The 27478-nt window shown below is 42.0% G+C and overlaps 1 protein-coding gene across 2 annotated transcripts in view; it reads left to right on the forward strand.

The window, feature by feature from the left end:
- The first annotated feature begins 1267 nt into the window (after positions 1–1267).
- Positions 1268–27478, forward strand: part of LOC132401715 (calcium-activated chloride channel regulator 1-like) — a 77122-nt gene continuing 50911 nt past the window's right edge. For both annotated transcript variants that reach the window (XM_059983828.1, XM_059983829.1), the window contains exons 1-8: positions 1268–1418; positions 1894–2037; positions 4986–5136; positions 5639–5747; positions 11683–11848; positions 22546–22767; positions 25340–25564; positions 25642–25819. In XM_059983828.1, the coding sequence (XP_059839811.1) occupies positions 1284–1418; positions 1894–2037; positions 4986–5136; positions 5639–5747; positions 11683–11848; positions 22546–22767; positions 25340–25564; positions 25642–25819 (1330 nt within the window). In that variant the 5' untranslated portion in view covers positions 1268–1283. The remainder of the gene's footprint in view (positions 1419–1893; positions 2038–4985; positions 5137–5638; positions 5748–11682; positions 11849–22545; positions 22768–25339; positions 25565–25641; positions 25820–27478) is intronic.

Below are 27478 nucleotides of genomic sequence, written 5' to 3' on the forward strand. Positions count from 1 at the left end.
TAGAATCTGAGTTACTAGGAAAGGTTGAATAAGTTGGGACATTATTCCTTGGAGTGCAAGAAAATGAGGGGAGATCTTCTAGCGGCCGAGAAAATTATGTGGAGTATAGACAAGGAGAAGGCATGCAAAATTCCCCCCTTGAATTGAGTGAGATTGAACGAGAGGCAATAGGTTTAGAGCAAAAGGTAAAAGTTTTAAGGGGAGGGTGAGAGGAAACTTCTTTACTCAGATGGTGGTGTGAGTGTGAAACGACCTGCCACTGGTAGTGGTAGATACACGTTCAGTTGTAACATTGAAGAGACGATGGGATAGGTACACTGATAGGAGGAGTCTGGATGGATATAGTGTGTGTTCAGGCAGATGGGACTAGACAGAAGGGCAGGTTGGCATGGACTAAATGGGCAGAAGGGCCTGTACTGTGCCGTAGTGTTCAATGGTTCTATGGTTTCTATGTTTTACTCTATGATTCTATATCGAAGATATACCTTTGTTAATATTTTGTGTCAAAATACACCATACACATTGACAAGTTTCTCTTTATCCTTCAAATTTAAACCTCCAAGATAAACTCTTAAATATTTGTTAAACATGGTTCCCATTCAGAAATCCTAGTTGACTCTGAATTACCTTCATAATTATTTTCTAATTGCCTTTCTTTTTACCACATCCTTAATAAGACATTCCAGTTTTTTGACTATTAATGTCTGTATAACCACCCAGTTTATTGGTTTGAAATCCATCATGGACAGTCCCGGTCCAGCTGCTACAGGAGGAGGGTTGGGCATGGGGCTAGCAATCCCATTCCACATAAATCCAGTGGAAAGCCAACAGAAGCTCCAAAGACCTCATCCTGGGAGAGAAAGGATCTTAGAAAATGGACAACACCTGCAGGACAATTTGAAACAGTTTCAGAGTGACCTAAATCACATTACAGCTTTCTGTAAAATTCTATCGATTCCATTAGTTCTGTATCTGGAGCAACTCTTTTTCAGTTTAAGCTTCCCAAGGTCAATTAGGGATGGACTATAAATGTTGTCTCTGCCAGTGATGCACCAGTCCTGAAAGGGGAGATTAAATTAAAAGATAATTTGAATAGGCTGGCATTTCTCAGCCATTTCCCCATTTGTATTGTATACCAGTGCAACCCTCCTCTAATCCTTTTTAGTACACTCCCAGGATGTGGGTGTCACTGTCCAACCTACTTCTCCAACTATAAGAAGTTTTCTCTAGCAGAAAAAGCTTTAACTGAAGCTGAGAAGATGCTTAACAGAATCTTAGGCTTCATGTTCTGTTGTCTCCTGAACGTTTGCTTTCTAAACTGCTCCAGAGTAAAAGTGGTCAATAATGGATATAGAAACATTGTCATTGCTATTAATCCTAGTACCCAGTATAATCCCAAGCTTATTGAAAACATTCAGGTGAGGTGGTGCCTGAAATTTGTATTGTTTTGTTCATTGTATGTTATTTGCATTGCATTTTATTGCTTGGAGTTTAGAATTTGGTGAGAGTTAAAGGCATATTTATGTTCTTACCTTCTTATTCTGTCTTCTTCCGTCTTACATTCCAGTCCAACTGAAAGTCTCAGCCCAAAGCATCAACTCTTTATTCCTCTCCACAGATGCTGCCTGACCTATCGGGTTTCTCTAGGACTTTGGGTGTGTTGCTCTGGATTTCCAGAATCTGCAGAATCTCTTGTCTTTATGTTCTTTCTCCCCTCTCCTCTTTACTGAAATCTGAATCAGAATATTGTGAAATTTGTTGACTTTGAGGCAGCAGTACAATGCAAAACATAATAATAGAAAAAAGCTGTGAATTACAGTAAATATATATAGATAGTTAAATAAGCAGTGCCAAAATAGAAATAAAAATAAAAATTCCATGTTTGCTTTGCAGAAAATGATGATTGAAGCCTCGTCCTACATGTACGAAGCTACAGAACATCAACTTTACTTCTCGGATGTAAAAATCCTGCTGCCTGCTACCTGGCCGCCAAATCCAAATATGTTTCAAAGACCAACTACTCAATCATACGAGAAGGTAGGAACAGAGGGGTACAAGACTTAAACTGCTCTGAGTGACTTTCCTCAACTGGAGCTTCTCCCCAGAACCCTTATTCACATGTGCCAAAGTTCCAGAAGTGCAGCAAAGTAACTGTAAGGGCAGACCTGGCAGGACAGTGGCTTCTAAAGATATTCTTACAGTTACAATCTCTCATTCAGTTAATAGTCTCCCTCATAGAGCCATGGAAATGGCACACTCACAATGAAAGTGCAACTTATTCTTGGAAGCAAACGTATATTAATTTGAGTTTGCCAGAATCATTGCTGTGGCTTTACAAGTAATAGAAACATAGAAACATAGAAAACATGCAGCACAATACAGGCCCTTCAGCCCACAAAGCTGTGTCGAACATGTCCCTACCTTATAACTGCCTAGGATTTCCCCATAGCCCTCTATTTTTCTAAGCTCCATGTAGCCATCCACGAGCCCTTTATAAGACCCTGTCTTTTCCACCTCCACCACCGCAGCCTGCAGCCCATTCCACGCACTCACCACAATAAACTTACCACTGACATCTCCAGATGAAGAGTCTAAAAATGGAGGGCATAGATTTAAGTTGAGAAGCGACGAAACGAAGAGAGACTTGAGGGTCAACCTTTCCACAGAGAGGGAGGTGGGTATATGGAACGAGTTTCCAGAGGAAGTGATAGAGGTATTTACAATCTCAATATTTAACAGACATTTAGGTGGGCACATGGATAGGAAATGTTTTGCAGGGGTGCCCAATCTGTGGTCCACGGACGCCTCAGTTAATGTAAGGCTGTGTGGCATAAAAAAAGGTTGGGAACCCGCGGTAGAGGGAAATAGGCCAAATGTGATGAGCTCAGGTAGGCAACTACTAAAGACTAAATTAGGTTTATTTGTCACCTGCCCATCGAAACATACAGTAAAATATGTTGTTTGTGTAAACGATCAATGCAGTCCGAGCCCGCATGTGTTGCCACATTTCCGGTGCCAGCTCTGCATACCCTCAACTTACCAACCTTAACACAAACCTGGAGCGTCCAGAGGAAAATCCTACATGGCAATGAGGAGAATGTACATACTCCTTATCGTCAGTGGTGGCAATTCTTGGTTAGCATGGGTGAGTTGAGCCAAATGGACGGTTCTTATTCTCTGTAACCCTATGATTCTTTGACTCTATTGACTTTTGCATACAGTAGTAACTCATTGGATTCTGAAGGTTGTTATAGCCGGGGCGGGTAGTGGGAATAAGCTCCCACCACCTATTAAATATTCCCAATGGCACGCATCTCAAATTGCCTTTGACAACCATGTCCAGCTCCTGACCTTCACATTTGGCTGAGCTACTAAGCCTGGCAGGACTATTTCTACTGACAGGAGAACGGGTAAAGACAGGTTTTTGATAACTAAAAAACCAGTCACTTTGGGCAGAAGGGGCTCGTCATCCGTGGTTGGCAGCTCAGCTAGGAGAGGAAAAACTCTGATCTCAAACCTCTGCTGCCTTATGGCTATATACATTCAAGGGGAATTAAACCTTTGGGAGTAAACCCCAAGAGAAAAATCCAGAGCTGGAGTGTCTAAGGCAGTGAGTTCAATGCTGAAGGTGACACCTGCCCTCTTGCTGGTGACAAACTGTATCAGTCACTGCCATTACTTTGGATTCATTAGATGCATGGAGAGCAGTAGCTTGCTAAATGGGCAATAGATTGCTCTCCATATTGTACTGCCCAGGTTTGTGTATCATGTAGATAACTGGGACGCAACATCTATGGTTGACCCCGACCAATGGAGGGCATCAGTAACTAATTGGCTTTGAAGCATAAACAAAGATGCTTAAAGGACTCTGCCAGTCAAGCAGACAGGGAAGGGCTGCTGACCCAAACCTTTGACAGCTTTCTCTTTTTCTGTAGATGCTGCCTGACTGGCTAAGTTCTTCCAGCACTTCAGTTTGTGTTTCAGATTCCAGCATCTGAAGTTTTATTTATTTTCATCTCTTTTGATGATTGTCGGATCCTCTACCTGCCTAAAAGCCTGGTGTACATGAGCTTGAAAGCACTGATGAATGGACTGTGGCATTTTGGAACTATACTGAGTCTTTAATAATATTAGGAGAATATTCAAGAAGCTAACAGGCTTGCTGTGGGTGGCCCACAACTTGGTAGCACTGGGGGATGGAACAATTGCAATAACCTTTGATGGAGGATGTACAGGACTTGATAATGGCGAAACAGTGCCAGGTTGTCATGGGTAGGTTGTGGGGGGGGGGGTGGGGTTGTTGCTTGAGATGGTGGGAGGGGTGTATGTGACTGCAACCCTGTAAATAATCTTGTCATTGGGAGATATCTTGAATCCCAACACCTTTGGGAGATATTGTGAGGCGGTGTTTGTGCAGGTTTCAAAGATCTATCTATATTGCTGCCCAAGGTTGCCAAGGAAGTAGTCTCATTTCCAGTAGTACTGGGATACCTTGTGCCTGGGAGCAATGGAAGGGGCTTATCACTTTATTCTGCCACAGACCCATGGAAGCAATGTCCAGGAATATTAAAATGGAGTTGGCTCTTTCATTTAGAGCTCAAGAGATGGATGAGGACATTTGACAATGGACAGCATGGGGACAGACTCTGGAGGCATAATGAATTGAACAGCAAAGGGCATTAGGCAATATACCTGTAGGAGAGAATCTGGCACACAAGGTCAATAGGGATCCGTGTACTGGAGGTCAGCGTGGCTGAGGATCCAGGAACTTTGAGAGAGTGGGGTGTGGCAACAATTGGAATAAGGGAAAGTGGGGGATCAGAGCCAAGCACTGATGAGGGGAAGAGGAGCAAGAGTAACACTGGATCTTTAGGCTTTTTTGTAATATAATTTCAGACAGTGTATTAATCTTCCTGCTATAGAAAGTCGTCCTTTTGTGCCATGTGCAGGGACGTTCATGTGGAAAACTGCAATTTCTTTCATAGGCGAAAGTGATCATTGCTGAACCCTATCTTAAACATGGAGATGCCCCGTACACCCTGCAGTATGGTGGATGTGGCGAGAAGGGACGGTACATTCACTTCACCCCAAACTTCTTACTAAATGATGAAATGACCTCAGTTTACTGTCCAAAAGGTAAATTGTTTTAAATAACTTTGCACTGTTTTTAATACATTTTGTTTCTGACTGCTGAAGGGACATCAGAATTATTGAAAGCTATTAACACCTCTGATACTTCAACATGTCAGACAACAACATGATTGCTCAGAGAGAGTGAGAGAGAGAGAGAGAGAGAGAGAGAGAGTGAGAGATGGAGAGATGGGGAGAAAGAGAGAAAGAGAAAAACACTCTTTAAGGTGCAATGATAAGCAAGATGTGTAAATAATACCAAATAATAGATTTTTTGTTCTGTTTTAATAAAAAAAAAGCTTAATGTTTCATCAACTACCCATCTGCATGATTTAACAACCTAATGTTTATAGTACCGGTACATTTCTTTTTTCTATGTGATGCTTTCTGGGCAAGTTCGACACAGGTTAGGTGCAGTTGCTCAGATAACTGACCTAGCTGCTCAGATGCTCTCGTACCTCTAAGAAAATATTGAATTCACTATTTAAAAATAAAATTGTTTTAACAGGTAGAGTATTTGTCCATGAGTGGGCCCATCTTCGCTGGGGTGTGTTCAATGAATATAATGATATGGTTCCATTTTATTGGTCAGAGGAAGGCAACATAGAAGCAACAAGGTATGACAAATCTAACCACATGACTTCCTTTGGGTTTTGACAGACAGACATACTTTATTGATCCCAAGAGATCTCTAATCAAGTCTATCATAGCTAAAAGGAAATAGAAATAGTTTGCATTTCTATCTCAACTGTCTATTATTTATATTGGAGGATAGGGTCAGGTACAAAATATACCAGTTTTCCAATGACATGAAAATAAGGCACGTTGTGATGAGTATATTAGAATGAATATGAGAATCGAGTTTATTTTGGAACAACAGTACAGTATATATAGGAAAATATACAGTATAATATATTGTGTACATAATATTTTACCACTGCTGCAAAACAACGAATTTCACAACATATCTCAGGAATATTAAACCTGATTCTGATTCAGATTCTGAGAGCAAATGCTGTATTAGTAACCCCCTCCTCAGCCCTCCCTCGAAGTCTTTGTCTGCAACCTCGCCTGTCTCCTCGCCTGTATTGCTGTCAAGTTCTACCACCGTAGCAAGACCGGAGCCTTGCTGCGTCTAAATAAGGATCTGTCTATTATTGTTTGGAACCCCCTCTGTGTCCACGCCTTCACCAGTTAGATCCGGCCATTTACCGCTACCTTGTGTTAGGAACCATCTCTCTGTGTTCTGTGTACGAGTCCAGGCCCTACGTCCTGCTCCATAGGAGGGTTCCTGACTCTGTGTAGAGCCCCGGCCCCAATTCCTGTTCCTAAGGAGGGGTCCCAGCTCTGTGCTCCATGTCCCTGTGTTCCTGTCTCTCTCAAGATCAAGGCTCTGTGTTCCTGTTCTCTCAAAACCAAGGCTCTGTGTTCCTGTTCTCTCAAGACCAAGGCTCTGTATTCAGGTGTCCCAAGATCAACTCAAGGCTTTGGGTTCTTGTTCTGTCTATGTGCCTTGTCGTGTACAGGACTTCAATGTCTAGACCTGCAGCCAAGCCTCGCCTAATCTTGCAGCCAAACCTCAAAGAACACAGGCTTTGCCTAATTCTGCAGCCAAGCCTCGAAAAACCCAGGCCTTGCCTAATCCTGCAGCTAATCCTTTAATGCCAGGATGAGGTTACCTTCTCAGTGGAGGGTCCACACCTTATATTCAGTCTGGGTAGCCTCCAACTTGATTGAAATAAATATCAATTTCTTCTTCTGGTAAAGAAAGTTCCCTCCTACAACCCCCCCCCCCACCCTTCCTTTATTCACCACTTTGACCTCTTATCTCTTCTCACCTACCTATCACCTCTTCGTAGTTTCACATCTCCTTCCCTTTCTGGCATGGTCCACTCTCCTCTCCTGACAGATTCCTTCTTCTCCAGCCCTTGACCTTTCCCACCCACCTGGCTTCGTTTATCACCTTCCAACTAGGCTCCTTCCCCTCCTCTTATCTTTTATTTCTGGTGTCTTTCCTTTTCATTCTCAGTCCTGAAGAAGGGGCCTGGCCAGAAATATCAACTATTTACTCTTTTTCATAGACACTGCCTGGCCTGCTAGACAGTAGACAGTAGACAATAGGTGCAGAAGTAGACCATTCGGCCCCTTGAGTCTGCACCGCCATTCTGAGATCATGGCTGATCATGAGCTCCTCCAGCATTTTGTGTGCATTGCCTTCGATTTTCAGCATCAGCAGATTTTCTCATGTATATATCACTGTATACTAACCGGAAATTCATTTTCTTGTGGGCACTCACTGAAGGTACAAAGAAATACAACAGAATCGATAAACAACAATACACAAACAAAGACTGAAAAAAAATCAATGTGCAAAAGAAAGCAATCTATTCAATTTCAAAAAACCCTAAAATAAATAATTAGTACTAAGAACATGAGTTGCAGAGACCTTCAAAGTGTGTCCATAGGTTGTGGAATCAGTTCAGTGTTAGGTGAGTGAAGTTGTCCATACTGGTTCAGAAGTCTGATAGCTGAAGGGTAATAACTCTTCCTGAGCTTGGTGGTCACAGTTAAACAATCAAATTTATTATTAAAGTACTGTAAAATACCTTGAGATTCGTTTTCTTGCAGGCATTTACAATTTTGCTCTCCTTATTTAAAAAAAGCTAAACTGATATAGTAGGCACTTTGACAGAGATTCACTCAGCCACTTCCTGAGATGAGATGGTTGTCCTGTCATGAGCAGTTAAAGAAATTGGATTGACAGGGTATTCTTTGGAGATAGAAGAATAACTGATTATAATGAAACAGACAAGGTCATCACAGGGCACAACATGGCAGGTGCTGGAATGTGGAAGTGGAAGAACCTAAAATATTTACACAATGGGGGGGGGGAATTGGAAGAGGAAGTAGATATTTCCTTGAAAAATTGGGGAATACAGATCAATGGGGATATTGCACAGGGCTGTTCTGGTAGTGCATTTGTTGGAGTAACTCTATTACTGGCCTGTGATCTGGGTTCAATTCCCGACACAGCTGTGAGGTGTCCGGACGTTCTCCCCATCACTGTGCAGTTTTCTCCGAGTGCTCCAGGTTCCTTCTACATTCCAAAGACCCACGGGTTAGTAGATTAATTGGCCATATGGGTGCAATGAAGCAACATGGGTTCATTTGTCCGTAGGACCTGTACCATGCTATATCTCCTCCAGGATAAGAGGATATGAGACCCAGGGCAGATCAGCCATCATCAAACTGAATGGCACAACCGTCTTGGGGGCAGAGAACCCTAAATTCCATAAGACATAGGAGCAGAATTCAGCCATTTAGCCCATTGAGGCTGCTCCATCATTCCACATGGCTGATTTATTACCATCTCAACCTCATTCTCCTGCCTTCTCCCCGTAACCTCTGACACCATTACTAATAAAGAACCTGTCAACCTTCGTTTTAAATATATCCAATGTCTTGGCCTGGACAAATGTCTCTGGCAATGACTTCCTCACATTCACTATCATCTGGCTAAAGAAATACCAACTCATCTCTGCTCTATAGGGAAATTCTTCTATTGTGCCCTCTGGTCCTAGAATCCCCTACTATAGGAAACAGCTTCTTCACATCCACACACTCTAGGCTTTACAACATTCAATAGGTTTCACACGATTCCATCCCTCCCTCATTCTTCTATACTCCAATGAGTAGGTCCTCTAATTCCATTTCACCCTGGAATCATTTCTGAGAACCCTCTTCGAACCCTCTCCAGTTTCAGCACACCCTTTCTAAATGCAAGAGCCCAAAACAACTCACATTACTCCATGTCAGGACTGTTGCAATCTACTTCCTAAGTTCACCTGCCATATTGTTGTTCCCCATTACGAACTCACCAGCATCATTTTCCAGTGGTCCAATATAAACTGTCACCTTGTTTTTACTCTTTATATAACTGAAAAAGCTTTTGGTATCCTGCTTTATATTTTTGGCTAGTTTGTCCTCATATTTCATCTTTTCCCTACTTATAGCTTTATTAGTTGCATTTGTTGGATTTTAAAAGTTTCCCATTCATCCAACATCCCATTCATTTTTGCTACCTTGTATGCACTTCCCTTGGATTTTATGGAGTCTATAACTTCTCTTGTCAGCCACGCTTCCCTATACCTGCCATTTGAGAACTTCTTTTGGGGGACATGTCTGTCCTCCACCTTGTGAACTATGCCCAGAATCTTCAGACATCTTTGTTCTGCCATCATCCCCACCAGTATCCTCCTTCAATCCACCTTCTCATGCCTCAGTAACTCCCTTTATTCCGTTGTGATATTGATATATGTGACTTATGCTTCTCCCTCTCAAATTGCAGTGTGAATTCAATCATGTTATAATCACTGCCTCCTAAGGGTTTCTTTACATTTAGCTCCCTAATAAGATCTGGGTTAATACACAACACCCATTCTAAGATAGTCATTCCATGAGAAGGCTCAAGCACAAGTTGCTCTAAAAAGCCATCTCATAGGTAATCAACAAATTCCCTCACTTGCAATCCAACACCAATCGGATTCTCCCAATCCCCCTACATATTGAAGTCCCCCATTACAATTGTGATATTATCCTTATCACATGACATTTTCAGCTTCCTTTGGAATCTCAACACCACATTTTGGCTAATATTTGGAAGCCTGTATATGATTCCTCTAATGGTCTTTATGCCCTTGGAGTTTATCCACAAAGATCCAGTATTCTCTGATGCTGTCACCTCTTTCTAAAGATGTAATCCCATTTCACCACCATCCCATCTCATCAGAGCCACACGACCAACTAATCCTCAAATAGATCATTAGTACTGACAACAAGAGTTGTAGAGTTTTTCAAAGTGTGTCCATAGGTTCTGGAATCAGTTCAGTGTTAGGTGAGTGAGGTTGTCCATACTGGTTCAGAAGCCTGATAGTTGAAGAATAATAACTGTTCCTGAACTTGGTGGTCACAGTTAAAGTAAAATTTATTACCAAAGCACTGTATAATACCTTCAGATTCATTTTCTTGCAGGCACATTCAATTTAGCTCTCCTTATTTAAGAAAAGCTACACTGATATAGTGTGGTGAACTATGTGCCTGTCGGGACACGCCCCTGCTGACTGCTCCTGTGGCTCCTCCCACAGGCCCCTGTATAAAGGAGACCTGCGGCCTGAAGATCGGCCTCAGTCTCCAGGACCTTGTATGATAGACACTCACTCCTGGTTCCTTCTTCCAGTCAATAAAAGCCGATATCTTGCCTACGTCTCAGTGTGAGTTATTGATGGTGCATCATATAGTAAGCACTTTGACAGAGATTCACTCAGCCATTTCCAGAGATGAGATGCTTGTCCTGTCATGAGCAGTTAAAGAAATTAGATTTACAGGATATTCTTTGGAGTTTAGAAGAATAACTGATTATAATGAAACAGACAAGGTCATCACAGGGCACAACATGGCAGGTGCTGGAATGTGGAAGTGGAAGAACCTAAAATAGTTTTACACAACGGGGGGGGGATTTAAAGAGGAAATGGATATATTTCCTTGAAAATTTGAGGAATAGTTATCAATGAGGATCTTGCACAGGGGCATTATGGTCGTGCAGTAGTTGGAGTAACACTATTACTGGCCTGTGACCCGGGTTCAATTACCGACACGGCTGTGAGGAGTTCCAATGTTCTCGCCGTCATTGTACACTTTTCTTCCAGGTGCTCCAGGCTCCTCCTACATTCCAAAGACATATGGGTAGTATGTTAATAGGCCATATGGGTGTAATTGGGCAACATGGGTTCATGGCTCTGTAGGACCTGTACCGTGCTCTATCTCCTCTAAGATAAGAGGAGATGAGACCCAGAGAAGATCAGCCATCATCAAACTGAAAGGCACAACAGTCTTGAAAAGCAGAGAAACCTACATTCCATAAGACAAAGGAGCAGAATATGGCCATTTAGCCCATTGAGTCTGCTTCATCATTCCAACATGGCTGATTTATTATCCTTCTCAACCTCATTCTCCTGTCTTCTCCCCATAACCTCTGACATCCTTACTAATCAAGAACCTGTCAACCTTCGCTTTAAATATATCTAATGTCTTGGCCTGTGCAGATGTCTCTGGCAACGACTTCCTTACATTCACCATCATCTGGCTAAAGAAATACCACCTCATCTCTGCTCTAAAGGGACATCCTCCTATTCTGAGCCTGTGTCTTCTGGTCCTAGAATCCCTTACCATAGGTAACAGCTTCTCCACATCCACTCTTTCTAGGCTTTTCAACATTTGATACATTTCACATGATTCCATCCCTTCCACAATTATTCTATATTCCAATGAGTATGCCCCTCTATGTCCTCCTATCATTTGGGATTCATACAAAGAGGATCATATTACGAGGGTGGAGTGAATGTGGACTGGGAGGTAACAGCAACATGTAGCAAAGGAAGAACAGACTGGAAATGACAATTCTCATAACCTGTCCACTCCTTGTCCTTTCTGACAAAATTTTCAATGTACAGAAGTAAACACAAGTACACTTTTATAATTATGTATGATTTTCAGATGTTCACTCAGCATAAGAGGAAAAATGGCCGAGTGCAAGGACGGATCCTGTTTACCATGTGCCATGGATGAAAGCACAGACTTACCAGACAAGAAATGTAGATTTTTCCCAGAGAGAAATCAGAAGTCATCATCTTCGATAATGTACTTACAGGGTTTATCAAATGTAAGTATACACAAAGCCAGAACAGCATCAGTGCTGTAGGATTAAATGCTTTTACCAAGTCATAATTGCCATGGTACACACTGGGTAATTTACAGTGTGGGAGGGGGTGGAACAGACCTGCTGAGATGAGAGAAATGGAGCCACAAAAGCCCACACTAAAAGAGAGTGCGGGGGGGGGGGGGGGGGCATTCGATTTACCTTGCAATCAGTTTACCGCATGTGCACTTGTCACATATTTGTAGTCTTAGGCTCGCCCACCAAAGAAAACATCCTTTCCACATCCACACTATCCAAGCCTTTTGAAATTCAGTAGGATTTAATGTAGTCAGCCCTCATTCTTCTGAATTCCAGCAAATATAGGACCACAGCCATCAAACACACCTCATATGAAAATGCGTTTGGCTATATGGGTGTAATTGAGCAACATGGGTCCGTAGGACCTGTACCGTGCTATAGATCATCTAAGAAAAAAGGAGATGAGACCCATAGCCATCATCAAACTGAAAATCACAACAGCCTTAAGAGGCATAGTGACCTATATTCCATAAGAGACAGGAACAGATTTAGGCCATTTAGCCCATTGAGTCTGCTCTATCATTCCAGCATGACGGATTTATTATCCTTCTCAACCTCATTCTCCTGCCTTCTCCCCATAACCTCTGACACCATTACTAATCAAGAACCTGTCAACCTTCGTTTTAAATATATCCACTGTCTTGGCCTGTACAGATGTCTCTGGCAACGACTTCCTCAGATTCACCATCATCTGGCTAAAGCAATATCAACTCATCGCCTCTCTAAAGGGACATCCTTCTATTCTGAGGCTATGCCCTCTGGTCCTAGAATCCCTACCAGAGGAAAAAGCTTCTCCACATCCACTCTCTCTTGGCTTTTCAACATTCGATAGGTTTCTACTTTCTAAGTTCACCTGCTATTTCTTTGTCACCTGTTACTACCTCACCTGTATCATTTTCCAGTGGTCCAATATGAACTGTCACCTTTCTTTTACTCTTTATATAAATGAAAAAACTTATGGTTTCCTGCTTTACATTTTTGGCTAGTTTGCCCTTATATTTCATCTTTTCCCTACTTACATCTTTTTTAGTTGACATTTGTTGGATTTTAAAAGATTGCCAATCATCCAATGTCCCATGCACTTTTGCTACTGTAAATGCACTTTCCTTGGATTTTATGGACTCCTTAAATTCTTTTGTCAGCCACTTTTCCATATCCCTGCCATTTGAGAACTTCTTTTCTGGGTCATATCTGTCCTGCACCTTGTGTCCTCCTTCAATCCACCTTCTCATGCCTCAGTAATTTCCTTTATTCCATTGCAATACTGCTATATGTGACTTGTGCTTCCCCCTCTCAAGCTGCAGTATGAATTCAATCATGTAATATCTGGGTTAATACACAACACCCATTCTAAGATAGTCTTTCCCTGAGAAGGCTCAAGCACAAGCTGCTCTAAAAAACCATCTCAGAGGTAATCAACAAATGCCTTCACTTGAGATCCAACACCAATCGGATTTTCCCAATCCCCTTACATATTGAAGTCCCCCATTACAATTTGACATTACTCTTATTACATGTCATTTCAGCTTGCTTTGCAATCTCAACACCACATCTTAGCTAATATTTGGAAACCTATATATGATTCCTCTAATGGTCTTTAAACCCTTGGAGTTTCTTAACTCCACCCAGAAAGATTCATTATTCTCTGACCCTATTTCCCCTCTTTCTAAAGATGTGATCCCATCTCACCACCATCCCATCTCATCAGAGCCACACCACCGCATAATCCTAAAATAAATAATTAGTACTTACAACATGAGTTGTAGAGTCCTTCAAAGTATGTCCACAGGTTCTGGAATCAGTTCAGTGTTAGGTGAGTGAAGTTGTCCATACTGGTTCAGAAGCTTGATAGTTGAAGGGTAATAACTGTTCCTGAACTTGTTGTTCACAGTTGAAGTAAAATTTATTACCAAAGTACTGTAAAATACATTGAGGTTCCATTTCTTGCAGGCACTTTCAATTCTGCTCTCCTTACTTAAGAAAAGCTACACTGATATAGTTGGCACTTTGACAGAGATTCACTCAGCCACATCCTGAGAAGAGATGTTTATCCTGATATGAGCAGTTAAAGCAATTAGATTAGCAGGGTATTCTTTGGAGTTTTGAACATAATTACATCACAGGGCATAACAAGGCAGGTACTGGAATGTGGAAGTGGAAGAACCTAAAATAGATAGTTATACACAGGTGGGGGGGGGGGATTTAAAGAGGAAGTAGATATTTCCTTGAAAAATTGGAGAATATAGATCAATGGGGATCTTGCACTGGGGCATTATGATCGTGTACTGGTAGGTGCAACACTTTTACTGGTTAGTGAACTGGATTTAATTCCCGCCACAGGTGTGAGGAATTCAGACGTTCTCCTCGTCACGCTGCAGTTTTCTTCCAAGTGCTCTAGTTTCCTCCTACATTCCAAAGACATAGAGGTTAGAAGGTTAATTGGCCAAATGGGTGTAACTGGGCAACATAGGTTCATGGGTCCATTGGACCTGTACAGTGCTACTTCTCCTCTGAGATAAAAGGAAATAATACCCAGGGCACATCAAACTGCAAGGCACAACAATCTTTGGGGGCATAGTGACCGATATTCCATAAGACAATGGAACAGAATTAGGCCATTTAGCCTATTGAGTCTGCTCCATCATTCCAGCATGGCTGATTTATTACCCTCTCAACATCATTCTCCTGCCTTCTCCCCATAACCTCTGACACCATCACTAATCAAGAACCTGTCAATCATCGCTTTAAATATGTCCATTGTCTTGGCCTGTATAGATGTCTCTGGCAACGACTTCCTCAGATTCACCATCATCTGGCTAAAGAAATACCAAATCATCTCTGGTCCAAAAGGACATCCTTCTATGCTGAGGCTATGCCTTCTGGTCCTAAAATCCCCTACTATAGGAAACAGCTTCTCCACATCCACTCTCCCTAGGCTTTTCAACATTTGATAGGTTTCACACGATTCCACCCCTCCCTCATTCTTCTATACTTCAATAAGTATGTCCCTCTAAATTCAATTCATCCTGGAGTTAATTTTTGTGAACCCTCTTTGAAACCTCTCCAGTTTCAGCACAGCCTTTCTAAGATAAAGAACCCAAAACTTCTCACATTACTCCAAAGGTGTACTGTTGCCATGTACTTACAAAGGTCGCCTGCCATTTATTTCTCCCCCATTACTACTTCACCTGCATCATTTTAAATTGGTCCAATAAAATCTCTCACCTTCATTTTACTCCTTATATAACTGAAAACTTCTAGTATCCCGCTTTATATTTTTGGCTAGTTTACTATCATATTTCATCTTCTCCCTACTTCTAGTTATTTAGTTGCCATTTATTGGATTTTAAAAACTTCCCAATCATCCGGCTTCCCATTCACGTTTGCCACCTAACATGTACTTCCCTTGGATTTTATGGAGTCCTTAATTTCCCTTGTCAGCCACAGTTCCCTACCACTGCCATTTGAGAACTTCTTTTGTGGGTCATATCTGTCCTGCAACTTGTGAACTATGCCCAGAATCCAGATATCTCTGTTCTGCCACCAGTATCCTCCTTCAATCTGCCTTCTCATGCCTCAGTAATTCCCTTCATTGCATTGCAATACTGATATATGTGACTTGTGCTTCTCCCTCTCAAATTGCAGTGTGAATTCAATCATGTTAAAATCACTGCCTCCTAAGGATTTCTTTACATTGAGCTTTCAACTAAGATCTGGGTGAATACACAACAACCATTCTAAGATAGCCTTTCCCTCAATAAGTTTAAGCACACCTTGTGCTAAAAAGCCATTTCATATCAACAAATTCCCTCACACCAATCTGATTTTCCCAATCCCCTTGCATATTGAAGTCCCCCATTACAATTGTGACATTATCCTTATTACATGTCATATTCAGCTTGCTTTGCAATCTTAACACTTCATCTTGGCTACTATTTGGAAGCCTGTATTTGATTCCTATAATGACCTATATACCCTTGGAGTTTCTTAACTCCACCCACAAAGAATCAGTATTCTCGAACCATACGTCACCTCTTTGTAAAGATGTAATCACATCTCACCACCATCCCATCTTATCAATGGCACACCACTGCCTAATCCTAAAAAAGATCATTCATACTGAGAACATGAGTTGTAGCGACCTTCAAAGTGTGTCCATAGGTTGTGGAATCAGTTCAGTGTTAGGTGAGTGAAGTTGTCCATGCTGATTCAGAAGCTTGATAGTTGAAGGATAACAACTGTCTCTAAACTTGTTGGACAAAGTTAAAGTTAAATTTATTATCAAAGCACTGTATAATACCTTGAGATTCATTTTCTTGCAGGCATTTACAATTTTGCTCTCCTTACTTAAGAAAAACTACACTGATTTAGTAGGCATTTTGACAGAGATTCACTCAGCCACTTAATGAGATGAGATGCTTGTCCTGTCATGAGCAGTTGAAGATATTCTTTGAAATTTAGAATAACTGATTATAATGAAACACATAAGGTCATCACAAGCCATAATATGGCAGGTGCTGGAATGAACCTAAAATAGTGAGCAAAGTTATACACAATGGGAGGCAGGTGATATTTAAAGAGGAAGTAGACATTTCCTTGAAAAATTGGGGAATATAGATCAATGGAGATCTTCCACAAGGGCATTATGATTATGCAGTGGTTAGAGTAACACTTTTACTGGCCTCTGACCTGGGTTCAATTCCTGCCACGGCTGTGAGGAGTTCAGATGTTCTCCCCCGTCACTGTGCAATTTTCTTCCGTGTGCTCCAGTTTCCTCCTACTTTCCAAAGACATACAGGTTAGTAGGCTAATTGGCCATATATGTGTAATTGGGTTCATGGGACCATAGGACCTGTACCATGCTATATCTCCTCTAACATAAGAGGAGATAGGACCGAGGGCAGATCAGCCATCATCAATCTGAAAGGCACAACAATCTTGAGGGGATGAGAGACCTGCTTTCCATAACACAAAGGTGCAGGTTTAGGCCATTTAGCCCATTGAGTCTGCTCCATCATTCCAGCATGGCTGATTTATTATCCCTCTCAACCTCATTCTCCTGCCTTCTCGCCAGAACCTCTGACACCATTACTAATCAAGAACCTGTCAACATTCGCTTTAAATATGTCCAATGTCTTGGCCTGTACAGATGTCTCTGGCGATGACTTCCTCAGTTTCATCATCATCTGGCTAAAGAAGTACCACCTCATCTCTGCTCCAAAGGGACATCCTTCTATGTTGAGGCTGTGCCCTCTGGTCCTAGAATCCCCTACTATAGGAAACAGCTTCTCCTCACCCACACTCTCTAGGCATGTAAACATTCGATAGGCTTCACACGCTTCCATCCCTCCCCCATTCTTCTATACTCCATTTAGTAGTCCCTCTAAATCCATTTCATCCGAGAATCATTTTTGTGAACCCTCTTTGAACCCTCTCCAGTTTCAGCACAGCCTTTCTAAGATAAAGAGCACAAAACTGCTCACATTACTCCAAGTGTGGACTGTTGCCACGTCCTTACTAAGGTCACCTGCCATTTCTTTCTCCCCCATTACTACCTCACCAGCAGCATTTTTCAGTGGTCCAATAAAATCTCTCACCTTCCTTTTACTCCTTATATAACTGAAAACCTCTGGTATCCTGCTTTATATTTTTGGCTAGTTTGCTATCATATTTCAACTTTTCCCTACTTCTAGTTATTTAGTTGCCATTTGTTGGATTTTAAAAACTTCCCAATCATCCAACTTCCCATTCACTTTTGCAACCAAACATGCACTTCCCTTGGATTTTATGGAGTCCTTAATGGAGTCCTTTATGGAGTGTGTGTACTTCAATGCAAGAAGCATCAGGAACAAAGGTGATGAACTGAGAGCCTGGATACATACATGGAATTATGATGTAGTGGCCATTACGGAGACTTGGCTGGCACCAGGGCAGGAATGGATTCTCAATATTCCTGGATTTCAGTGCTTTAAAAGGGATGGGGGGGGAGGGGAGGAGGGGTGGCATTACTGGTCAGGGATACTATTACAGCTGCAGAAAGGGTGGGTAATGTAGCAGGATCCTCTTTTGAGTCAGTATGGGTGGAAGTCAGGAACAGGAAGGGAGCAGTTACTCTATTGGGGGTATTCTATAGGCCCCCTGGTAGGAGCAGAGATCCTGAGGTGCAGATTGGGAGGCAGATTTTGGAAAGGTGCAAAAATAACAGGGTTGTTATCATGGGTGACTTTAACTTCCCTAATATTGATTGGCACTTGATTAGTTCCAAGGGGTTAGATGGGGCAGAGTTTGTTAAGTGTGTCCAGGATGGATTCCTGACACAGTATGTCGACAGGCTGACTAGAGGGAATGCCATACTAGATCTAGTATTAGGTAACGAAGCAGGTCAGGTCACAGATCTGTCAGTGGGTGAGCACCTGGGGGACAGTGATCACTGCTCCCTGACCTTTAGCATTATCATGGAAAAGGATAGAATCAGAGAGGACAGGAAAATTTTTATATATATAACAATCACAGCACGGAAACAGGCCATCTCGGCCCTCCTAGCCTGTGCCATTGGGGAATTGGGAATTAATTGGGGAAGGGCAAATTATGAGGCTATAATGCTAGAACTTGCGGCTGTGAATTGGAATGATGTTTTTGCAGGGAAATGTACTATGGACATGTGGTCGATGTTTAGGGATATCTTGCAGGATATCAATCAAAGGTTTACAATTGTCACATTACCCTTATTACATGTCATTTTCAGCTTGCTTTGCAATCTCAACACCACATCTTGGCTACTATTTGGAAGCCTGTATATGATTCCTATAATGGTCTTTATGCCCTTGGAGTTTCTTAACTCCACCCACAAAGATTCAGTCTTCTCTGACCCTATGTCACATCTTTCTAAAGTTGTAATCCTATCTCATCAAAGCCATACCATTGCCTAATCCTAAAATAAATAATTAGTACTGAGAACATGAGTTGTAGAGACCTTCAAAGTGTGTCCATAGGTTGTGGAATCAGTTCAGTGTTAGGTCAGTGAAGTTGTCCATGCTGGTTCAGAAGACTGATAATTGCAGGATAACTGTTCCTGAACTTGGTGGTCACAGTTAAAGTAAAATTAAATTTATTATCAAAACACTGTATAATACCTTGAGATTCATTTTTCTTGCAGGCATTTACAATTTTGCTCTCCTTATTTAAGAAAGACCTACACTGATATAGTAGGCACTTTGACAGAGATTCACTCAGCCACTTCCTGAGATGAGATGCTTGTTCTGTCATGAGCAGATAAAGAAATTAGATTGACAGGATATTCTTTGGAGTTTAGAAGAATAACTGATTATAATGAAACACACAATTTCATCAGATGGCATAACCTGGCAAGTTCTAGAATGTGAAAATACAGAGGATAGTTTTACACAACGTGGGAGGCGGGACTTAAAGAGGAAGCAGATATTTTCTTTGAAAATTGGGGAATAGAGATAAAAGGTGATTTAGTGCATGGGCATTATGTTTGGAGTAACACTATTACTGGCCCGTGACCTGGGTACCATTCCTGCCATGGATATGGTAGTTCGGACATTATCCCCATCACTCTGCAGTTATCCTCTGGGTCCTCCAGTTTCCTCCTACTTTCCAAAGACATAGGGGTTAGTAGGTTAATTGGCCAAATGGGTGTAATTCGGCAACATGTGTTTATTGGTCCATAGGATCTGGACCATGCTATATCTCCTTTAAGATAAGAGGAGATGAGACTCAGGGCAGATTAGCCATCATCAAATTGAAAGGCTTAACAGTCTTGAGAGGCATAGTAACCTACATTCCATAAGACAAAAGAGCCGAATTAGGCCATTTAGCCCATTTAGTCTGCTCCATCATTCCAGTAATAGGGGACTCTGTAGCTAGGGGACAGATAGGCGATTTTCAGGATATGAAAAACAAACATGGATGGTAGTTTGCCTCCATGGTGCCAAGGTCCACAATGTTTCTGATCGTGTCTACAATATTCTGAAAAGGGAGAGAGAGCAACCAGAAGTCATGGTACATATTGTTACCAATGACATGGGTAGAAAAGGGAGGAGGTCCTGAAAAAAGAATGCAGGGAGTTAGGAAGGAAGCTGAGAAGCAGGATATTAAGGGTAGTACTGTAGGGATTGCAGTCTCTGCCAAGCAGCAGTGATGATAGGAATAGAATGAGTTAGCAGATTAGTGTGTGGCTGAAAAATTGAAGCAGGAAGCAAGGATTCAGATTACTGGATAATTGGGACTACTTGTAACCTGTACAAAAGAGATTGGTTGAACTTGAATCTGAAGGAAACCAATATTCTTGTGGGCAGGTTTACTAGAGCTGTCGGGAGTGGTTTAAACTAATATGGCAGAGGGATGGGAACAAGTATCACAGAGCAGAAGATGAGCCAGCAGGTTTACAAATAGTTGGATTTTACATGAATGTAAGGAATGAGCCAATGATTGAGTACAAATGCAGACAGAGCAAGAGATAAATTGTACCACAGTGGCAAAATTCAAAAGTGTGAAGAATGCAGAACTGAAGGTGCTGTATTTAAATGCACGTTGCGCTAGGTATAAACCGGATGAATTCGTGGCGCAATTAGAAATTGGTCAGAATAATGTTGTTGGCATCACTGAGTCGTGGCTGAAAGAAGGCCATAGTTGGGAGCATAACATCAAAGGATATCCTTAGTATCGAAAGAACAGGCAGAAAGGGTTAGGTGGTGGTCTGGCTCTGATGAGATGGGCTGGTGGTGAAATGGGATTACATCTTTAGAAAGAGGTGACATAGGGTCAGTGAATGCTGAATCTTTGTGGGTGGAGTTAAAAAACTGCAAGGGTATAAAGACCATTATAGGAACCATATACCAATAGTAGCCAAAATGTGGTGTTGAGATTGCAAAGGAAGCTGAAAATGTCATGTGATAAGGATAATATCACAATTGTAATGGGGGACTTCAATATGTAGGGGGATTGTGAGAATCAGATTGGTGTTGGATCGCAAGTGAGGGAATTTGTTGATTACCTTTGAGATGGCTTTTTAGAGCAACTTGTGCTTGAGCTACTCAGGGAAACGCAATCTTAGAATGGGTGTTGTGTATGAACCCAAATCTTATTACGGAGCTCAATGTAAAGAAACCCTTAGGAGGCAGTGATTATAACATGACTGAATTCATACTGCAGTTTGAGATGGAGAAGCACAAGTCACATATATCAGCATTGTAATGGAATTACGGGAGTTACTGAGGCACGAGAAGGCAGATTGAAGGAGGATACTGGTGGGGATGTTGGCAGAACAGAGATGTCTGAAGATTCTGGGCATGGTTCACAAGGTGCAGGACAGATATGAACCAGAAAAGAAGTTCTCAAATGGCAGGGGTAGGGAACCGTGGCTGACAAGGGAAGTTAAGGACTCCATAAAATCTAAGGAAAGTGCATATAAAGTAGCAAAAATGAATGGGACGTTGGATGATTGGGTAGTTTTTAAAATCCAACAAATGGCAACTAAAAAAGCTATAAGTAGGGAAAAGATGAAATATGAGGACAAAGTAGCCAAAAATATAAAGCGGGATTCCAAAAGTTTTTTCAGTTATATACAGAGTAAAAGGACGGTGACAGTTTATATTGGACCATTGGAAAATGATGCTGGTGAGGTAGTAACAGGAGACAAAGAAATGGCAGGTGAACCTATTGAATACATGGCAACAGTGTACACTTGGAGTATTGTGAGCAGTTTTGGCCTCTTTATCTTAGAAAGGCTGCGCTGAAACTGGAGAGGATTCAAAGAGGTTTCACAAAAATGATTCCAGGTTGAAATGGATTTAGACGGACATTCCAACATGGCTGATTTATTATCCCTCTCAACATCATTCTTCAGCCTTCTCCCCATAACTTTTGACACCTTTACTAATCCAGAACTTCTTCTTGCGTTGTACTCATCAGGGACATTGAAAGGCACAGAGGAGCATTCCGCTACCCCGGCTGGCATCTCTACTGTCCTAGCTCAGCAGCTACAGTTTAAAGAAGAGAAGGAAAAAACTTGAGTTTTTCTTTCCTTTGCTTTTTCTGACTGAAGCCTCTCTTTGCTGAAGCCTCAAAGAGCTGAAGCATCAAGATCATCACTCTGACTCTGTCCACTCAATTCATGACCGCTGCAACAATGGTCACTATTCTTACCCCTGCATTCCTTTAATTTGCTCTTACTAATCAATCCCAAACATGGATTGTTTGATAGTCAAAGCTCCATTTCATTGTAGCAACCCACTGCTCCCTTTTCTACTTGGGCAGTGGACCTGAGTGAAAACCCCTCCTCTAAATTTCCCATGTTCAGATTGGTCACTGGTCAAAGTTCTATTTTGGGATAGCGATCCACTGCTCCTTTTTATCCATGGGCACTGGACCTGAGTGAAATCCCCTCCTCTCAAAACTTCTGATTTCCAGATTGGTTACTGATCAAAGTTCTTTTGATTCTGGCTTCAGCCACCTTCCTTTTCAGTTCTGATGGAGGGTCTCACCTGGAAACGTCGAATGTTGGTTCCTCAAATTGATGCTGACTGACCTGCTGAGTTCCTCCAGAATTTTGTATGTCTTGCCTCTTTAACCCTAGTTTTGTCTCCACAAATATGCAGGTAGATAAATTCTGTGATTCTGAGACCCACAATCCTGAAGCACCCAACATGCAGAACGAAATGTGCAATTACAAGAGCACTTGGGACGTGATCAGCCAGTCAGAAGATTTCAAAAACATTTTGTCACCTCACAATGGTTCAGTCAAACCAACATTCACACTTCTACAGGCCAAGGACCGTGTGCTTTGTTTAGTCCTGGATGTCTCAGGAAGCATGAGATCGGTAAGATCTATAATGTTATTAGAACATAGCCTTGCACATCACACAAACCAATCTTCTATCTTTGGACTCACTTTACACCGCACGCTGTTGGAGCAGTGCTGCCAGGATAATCAAACACATGACCCACCCAGCCAACACACTTTTTCTCCCTTTTCCCTCTGGGAGAAGGTTCAGGAGCTTGAAGATTCATACGGCCAGATTTGGGAACAGCTTCTTCCCAACTGTGATAAGACTGCTGAATGGATCCTGACCCGGATCTGGGCCGTACCTTCCAAATATCCGGACCTAACTTAGAACCATAGAACATTACAGCACAGAAACAGCCTTTTGGCCCTTCTTGGCTGTACCAAACCATTTTTCTGCCTAGTCCCCCTGACCTGCACCTGGGCCATATCCCTCCAATCCCCTCTCATCTATATACCTGTCCAAATTTTTCTTAAATGTCAAAAATGAGCCCACATTCACCATCTGGGAGTCTCTGTCAGGACCACAGAATATCCTGTCTGTACCCCTGACTATAGAGTCCGCTATCACTACCACTCTCCTCTTCTTCCTCCCTCCCTTCTGCACTGCAGAACCAGACTCAGCGCCAGAGTTCCGACTGCCACAGCTTGTCCCAGGTAGCCATCTCCTCCAACAGTATCCAAATCCGTATACTTGTTCTGGAGGGGAATGGCCACTGGGGAACGCTGCACTACCTGCCCTTTCCCCTTCCCTCGCCTGACAGTAACCCAGATACCTGTGCCCTGTTCCTTAGGTGTAACTACCTCTGGGAAGCTACTATCTATAAACGGCTCAGTCTCCCGAATGATCCACAGGTCATCCAGCTCCAGCTCCAGTTCCCTAACGCGGTTTATTAGGAGCTGCAGCTGGATGCACTTCTTGCAGGTATCATTGTCAGGGACACCGGAGGTCTCCCTAACTTCCCACATTCTGCAAGAGGAGCATTCCAACATCCTGTCTGGCATATTCTTTAGTCTGAACAAAAAAAGAAGAAAAACAGAAACTTACCGGAACCTACCCTTGCCTCTGCCTGTTTCTCGCCGAAGCCTGATTGAGGCAAAGCCGTCCCACTCCGACTCAGTCCACTCCAATGATGGCCGCTGTATATGGCGCTCTCCCTTTTAAACCTTGGCGCGCTACGTCATGCGCCTGCACAGTAGACCCTCTTTTCCCCATTCAGTTAAAGAAAAGAAAACCGACCTTCCCTTCGCGATGCATCAGTCTCCCACTCTCAGCCTCTGGCTTTGATTGAAAAAGGCACTACCTTACTACAAAACTTGCACTGCCTTACTTGCCCTTTTCTATTTTCTAATTATGATTTATAATTTATATTTTTATCATATTTACTTGTATTTGTAGTTCAGGGAGCATGAAGCGCAGAATCAAATATTGCTGTGATGATTGTACGCTCTAGTATCAATTGTTCGGTGACAAAGAAGTGAAGTAATGTATGACATAGGAACAGAATTGGACCATTCAGCCCATCAAGTCCACTCTGCCATTCCATCATGGCTGATCCCAGATCCTATTCAATCCCATACACCTACCCTCTCGTCATATCCCTTGATGCCCCAATGAGTCAGAAATCTGACCCTTTCACTTTGAATATACCCACAGATTTGGCCTCCACCACATTCTGTGGCAGACCATTCCACAAATTCACCACTCTTTGGCTAAAAAAGCACCTCAATTTTGGGCTGAATTTCCTCTCGTGTGACTTTCAACAAGAGCAGCCCAAAGGCTGGGTATTCAGAATCGGAACCAGATTTATTATCACTGACATATGCATGAAATCTGTTGTTTTACAGTGGCATTTCAGTAGAATCCATTAAAATTATTATAAATTACAGTGAAAAATATTGAAAAGTAGTGCAAAAACAGAGCAAAAATGGCAGTAATATTTATGGTTCATGGACCATTCAGAATTCTAATGGTGGAAAGAAGCTATTCCTAAAACAATGAATGCTGGTCTTCTGGATCCTGTACCTCCTCTCTGATGAAGAGGGCATATCCTGGATGGTGGGGTTCTTAATGATGGATGCCACCTTCTTGAGGCATCGCCAATTGAGTTCTGAAGAAGGGTCTTAGTCTCAAACATTGAGTGTTTATTCATTTCCATAAATGCTACCTAAACTGCTGAGTTCCTCCAGCATTTTGCGTGTGCTGCTCTGGATTTCCAGGATCTGCAGAATTTCTCATGTTGATGATCTCATTTTGAAGGTGTCCTTGATGATGTGGTAATCTCAGTGGTGGTTATGCAGCTTTCTAATGCTTATGTGGTAGAGAGGACTTTGGGGAGTCACCCAAAAGTCTCACCTCCTGACTCCCTAAATCGCCTCCACCATGTAACATGTCATGTATGCGAATTGGAATTTTTTTTTACTTACATGAATGTCTGTGGATCAAGCAACAGTAAAGGAGATATTCAACGCCATCCACAGCAAAGCAGGCTGCTTGATTAAAATAAATTTATATTATTTTTTAAAAACCTTTCTCAATATATAAAGTTTAATTAAGTCAAATAAATGGGATTTTGCTGGACTTTGAATTTTCTTTTTCTGATATACAGGAGAATCGCATTGTCAGACTCCGACAAGCAGCTGAGATATTCCTACTGCAGATTGCTGAAACAGGATCACAAGTTGGAATTGTCACTTTTAACTCTGGTGCCAGCATTAAAACACGGTTAAAAAGGATCGATAATGATGCCGTAAGGGAGAATCTTGTACAGCTGTTACCAACATCACCTGGTGGGGGAACGAGCGTCTGTGCTGGGGTTAGGGCTGGATTTCAGGTAAGCCTGGACTGTTTTGCCAGTTCTACTGATTACAGGTGTTGCATTTTTTCCATGCTGACATCTGACTGTTGCAGGTACTTCGTGGTGATGACAGTGCTACAGAGGGTGATGAAATTATTTTACTGACAGATGGAGAAGATAATCAAATAAGCACCTGCTTCCCAGAAGTGGAAGCAAGTGGAGCTGTAATCCACACCATTGCTCTAGGACCATCTGCAGCTGTACAGTTAGAAGAGCTCTCAACCATGACAGGTAACTGCACTAAAATACCTGGTCAAAGGAAATAGCTGAAGATACTGTGTGGAGAATATGAACCCACCAAACATTGAGTAGCAGAAGACACTGGACAGCTGTCTTCCACTTCATGAACATAATCCTGGATTCTGGGAACACACTGCCCAGGATGTCCTGTTAAGACTGTTGATAGGACTAACAGAGCATCCACTTTATACACAACACCTTCCACCTCTTCATGTCAGAAGAACATAGAATATAGAGTAATACAGCACAGTACAGGCCCTTTGGCCTATAATGTTGTCCCGACCCTCAAACCCTGCCTCCCATATAACCCCCCACCTTAAATTCCTCCATATACCTGCCTAGTAGTCTCTTAAACTTCACTAGTGTATCTGCCTCCACCACTGACTCAGGCAGTGCATTCCATGCACCAACCACTCTCTGAGTGAAACACCTTCCTCTAATATCCCCCTTGAACTTCCCTCCCCTTACCTTAAAGCCATGTCCTCTTGTACTGAGCAGTGGTGCCCTGGGGAAGAGGTGCTGGCTGTCCATTCTGTCTATTCCTCTTAGTATCTTGTACACCCCTATCATGTCTCCTCTCATCCTCCTTCTCTCCAAAGAGTAAAGCCCTAGCTCCCTTAATCTCTGATCATAATCCATACTCTCTAAACCAGGCAGCATCCTGGTAAATCTCCTCTGTACCCTTTCCAATGCTTCCACATCCTTCCTATACTGAGGCAAAGGGCAAAGTTAGTTAGAACTGAAAGATTTAACTATTTTAATTCTACTGGTTATGACTTATTTATTTATTTTTAGAGATGCAACCCTATAAGAGACCCTTTCAGCCCAACAAGCCAGTGCTACCCAAATACACTCAAGTGACCATTAACTAACCTGTACATCTGTGAACTATGGGAGGAGACTATTAGGGGATCAGCTATACTGGATTGGCTATTATGTAATGAACCAGAGGCCACAAGGGAACCTGAAGGAAAAGAACTTTTAGGAAGCAGTGATCACAATATGATTGAGTTCAATTTAAAAGTTTTAGAGAGAAAGTAAAATCTGACGTAGCAATATTTCAGTAGGTAATTACAGTGGTTTGAGTGGAGTTAGCTGCTGGCAGGGATATCAGCAGAGCAGCAATGGTGTGCATTTCTGGGAAAAATGAGGAACATGCAGGACAGATGTATTCCAAAAACAAAGAAATACTCAATGGCAAAATAGTACAAACGTGGTTGACAAGGGAAGTCAAAGCTAGTGTAAAAGCCAAAGAGAGTGCATACAACACTGCAAAAGGTAATGGAAAGACAGAGGATTGAGAAGCTTTTAAAAGCCAAAAGAAAGCAAAGAAAAGTGTCATTAGGAGGATGAAATATGAAAGCAAGCTAGTAAACAATATCAAAGTGGATAGTAAAAACATTTACAAATATGTAAAAATAAAAGAGAGATGAGAGTGGATACAGGACTACTAGAAAATGAGGCCAGAGAAAAAATTACAGGGGACAAGGAGATGGCAGATGAACTAAAAGAGTACTTTGTATCAGTCTTCACTATAGAAAACACTATCAGTGTGCCAGATGTTGAAGGGTGTGAGGGAAGAGAAGTGAGTGCAATTATTATTACAAGGGAGAAGGTGCTCAAAAAGCTGAAAGACCTAAGGTACATAAG

Source organism: Hypanus sabinus, chromosome 11 (genome assembly GCF_030144855.1).
Source record: "Hypanus sabinus isolate sHypSab1 chromosome 11, sHypSab1.hap1, whole genome shotgun sequence".
Lineage (NCBI taxonomy): Eukaryota > Metazoa > Chordata > Chondrichthyes > Myliobatiformes > Dasyatidae > Hypanus > Hypanus sabinus.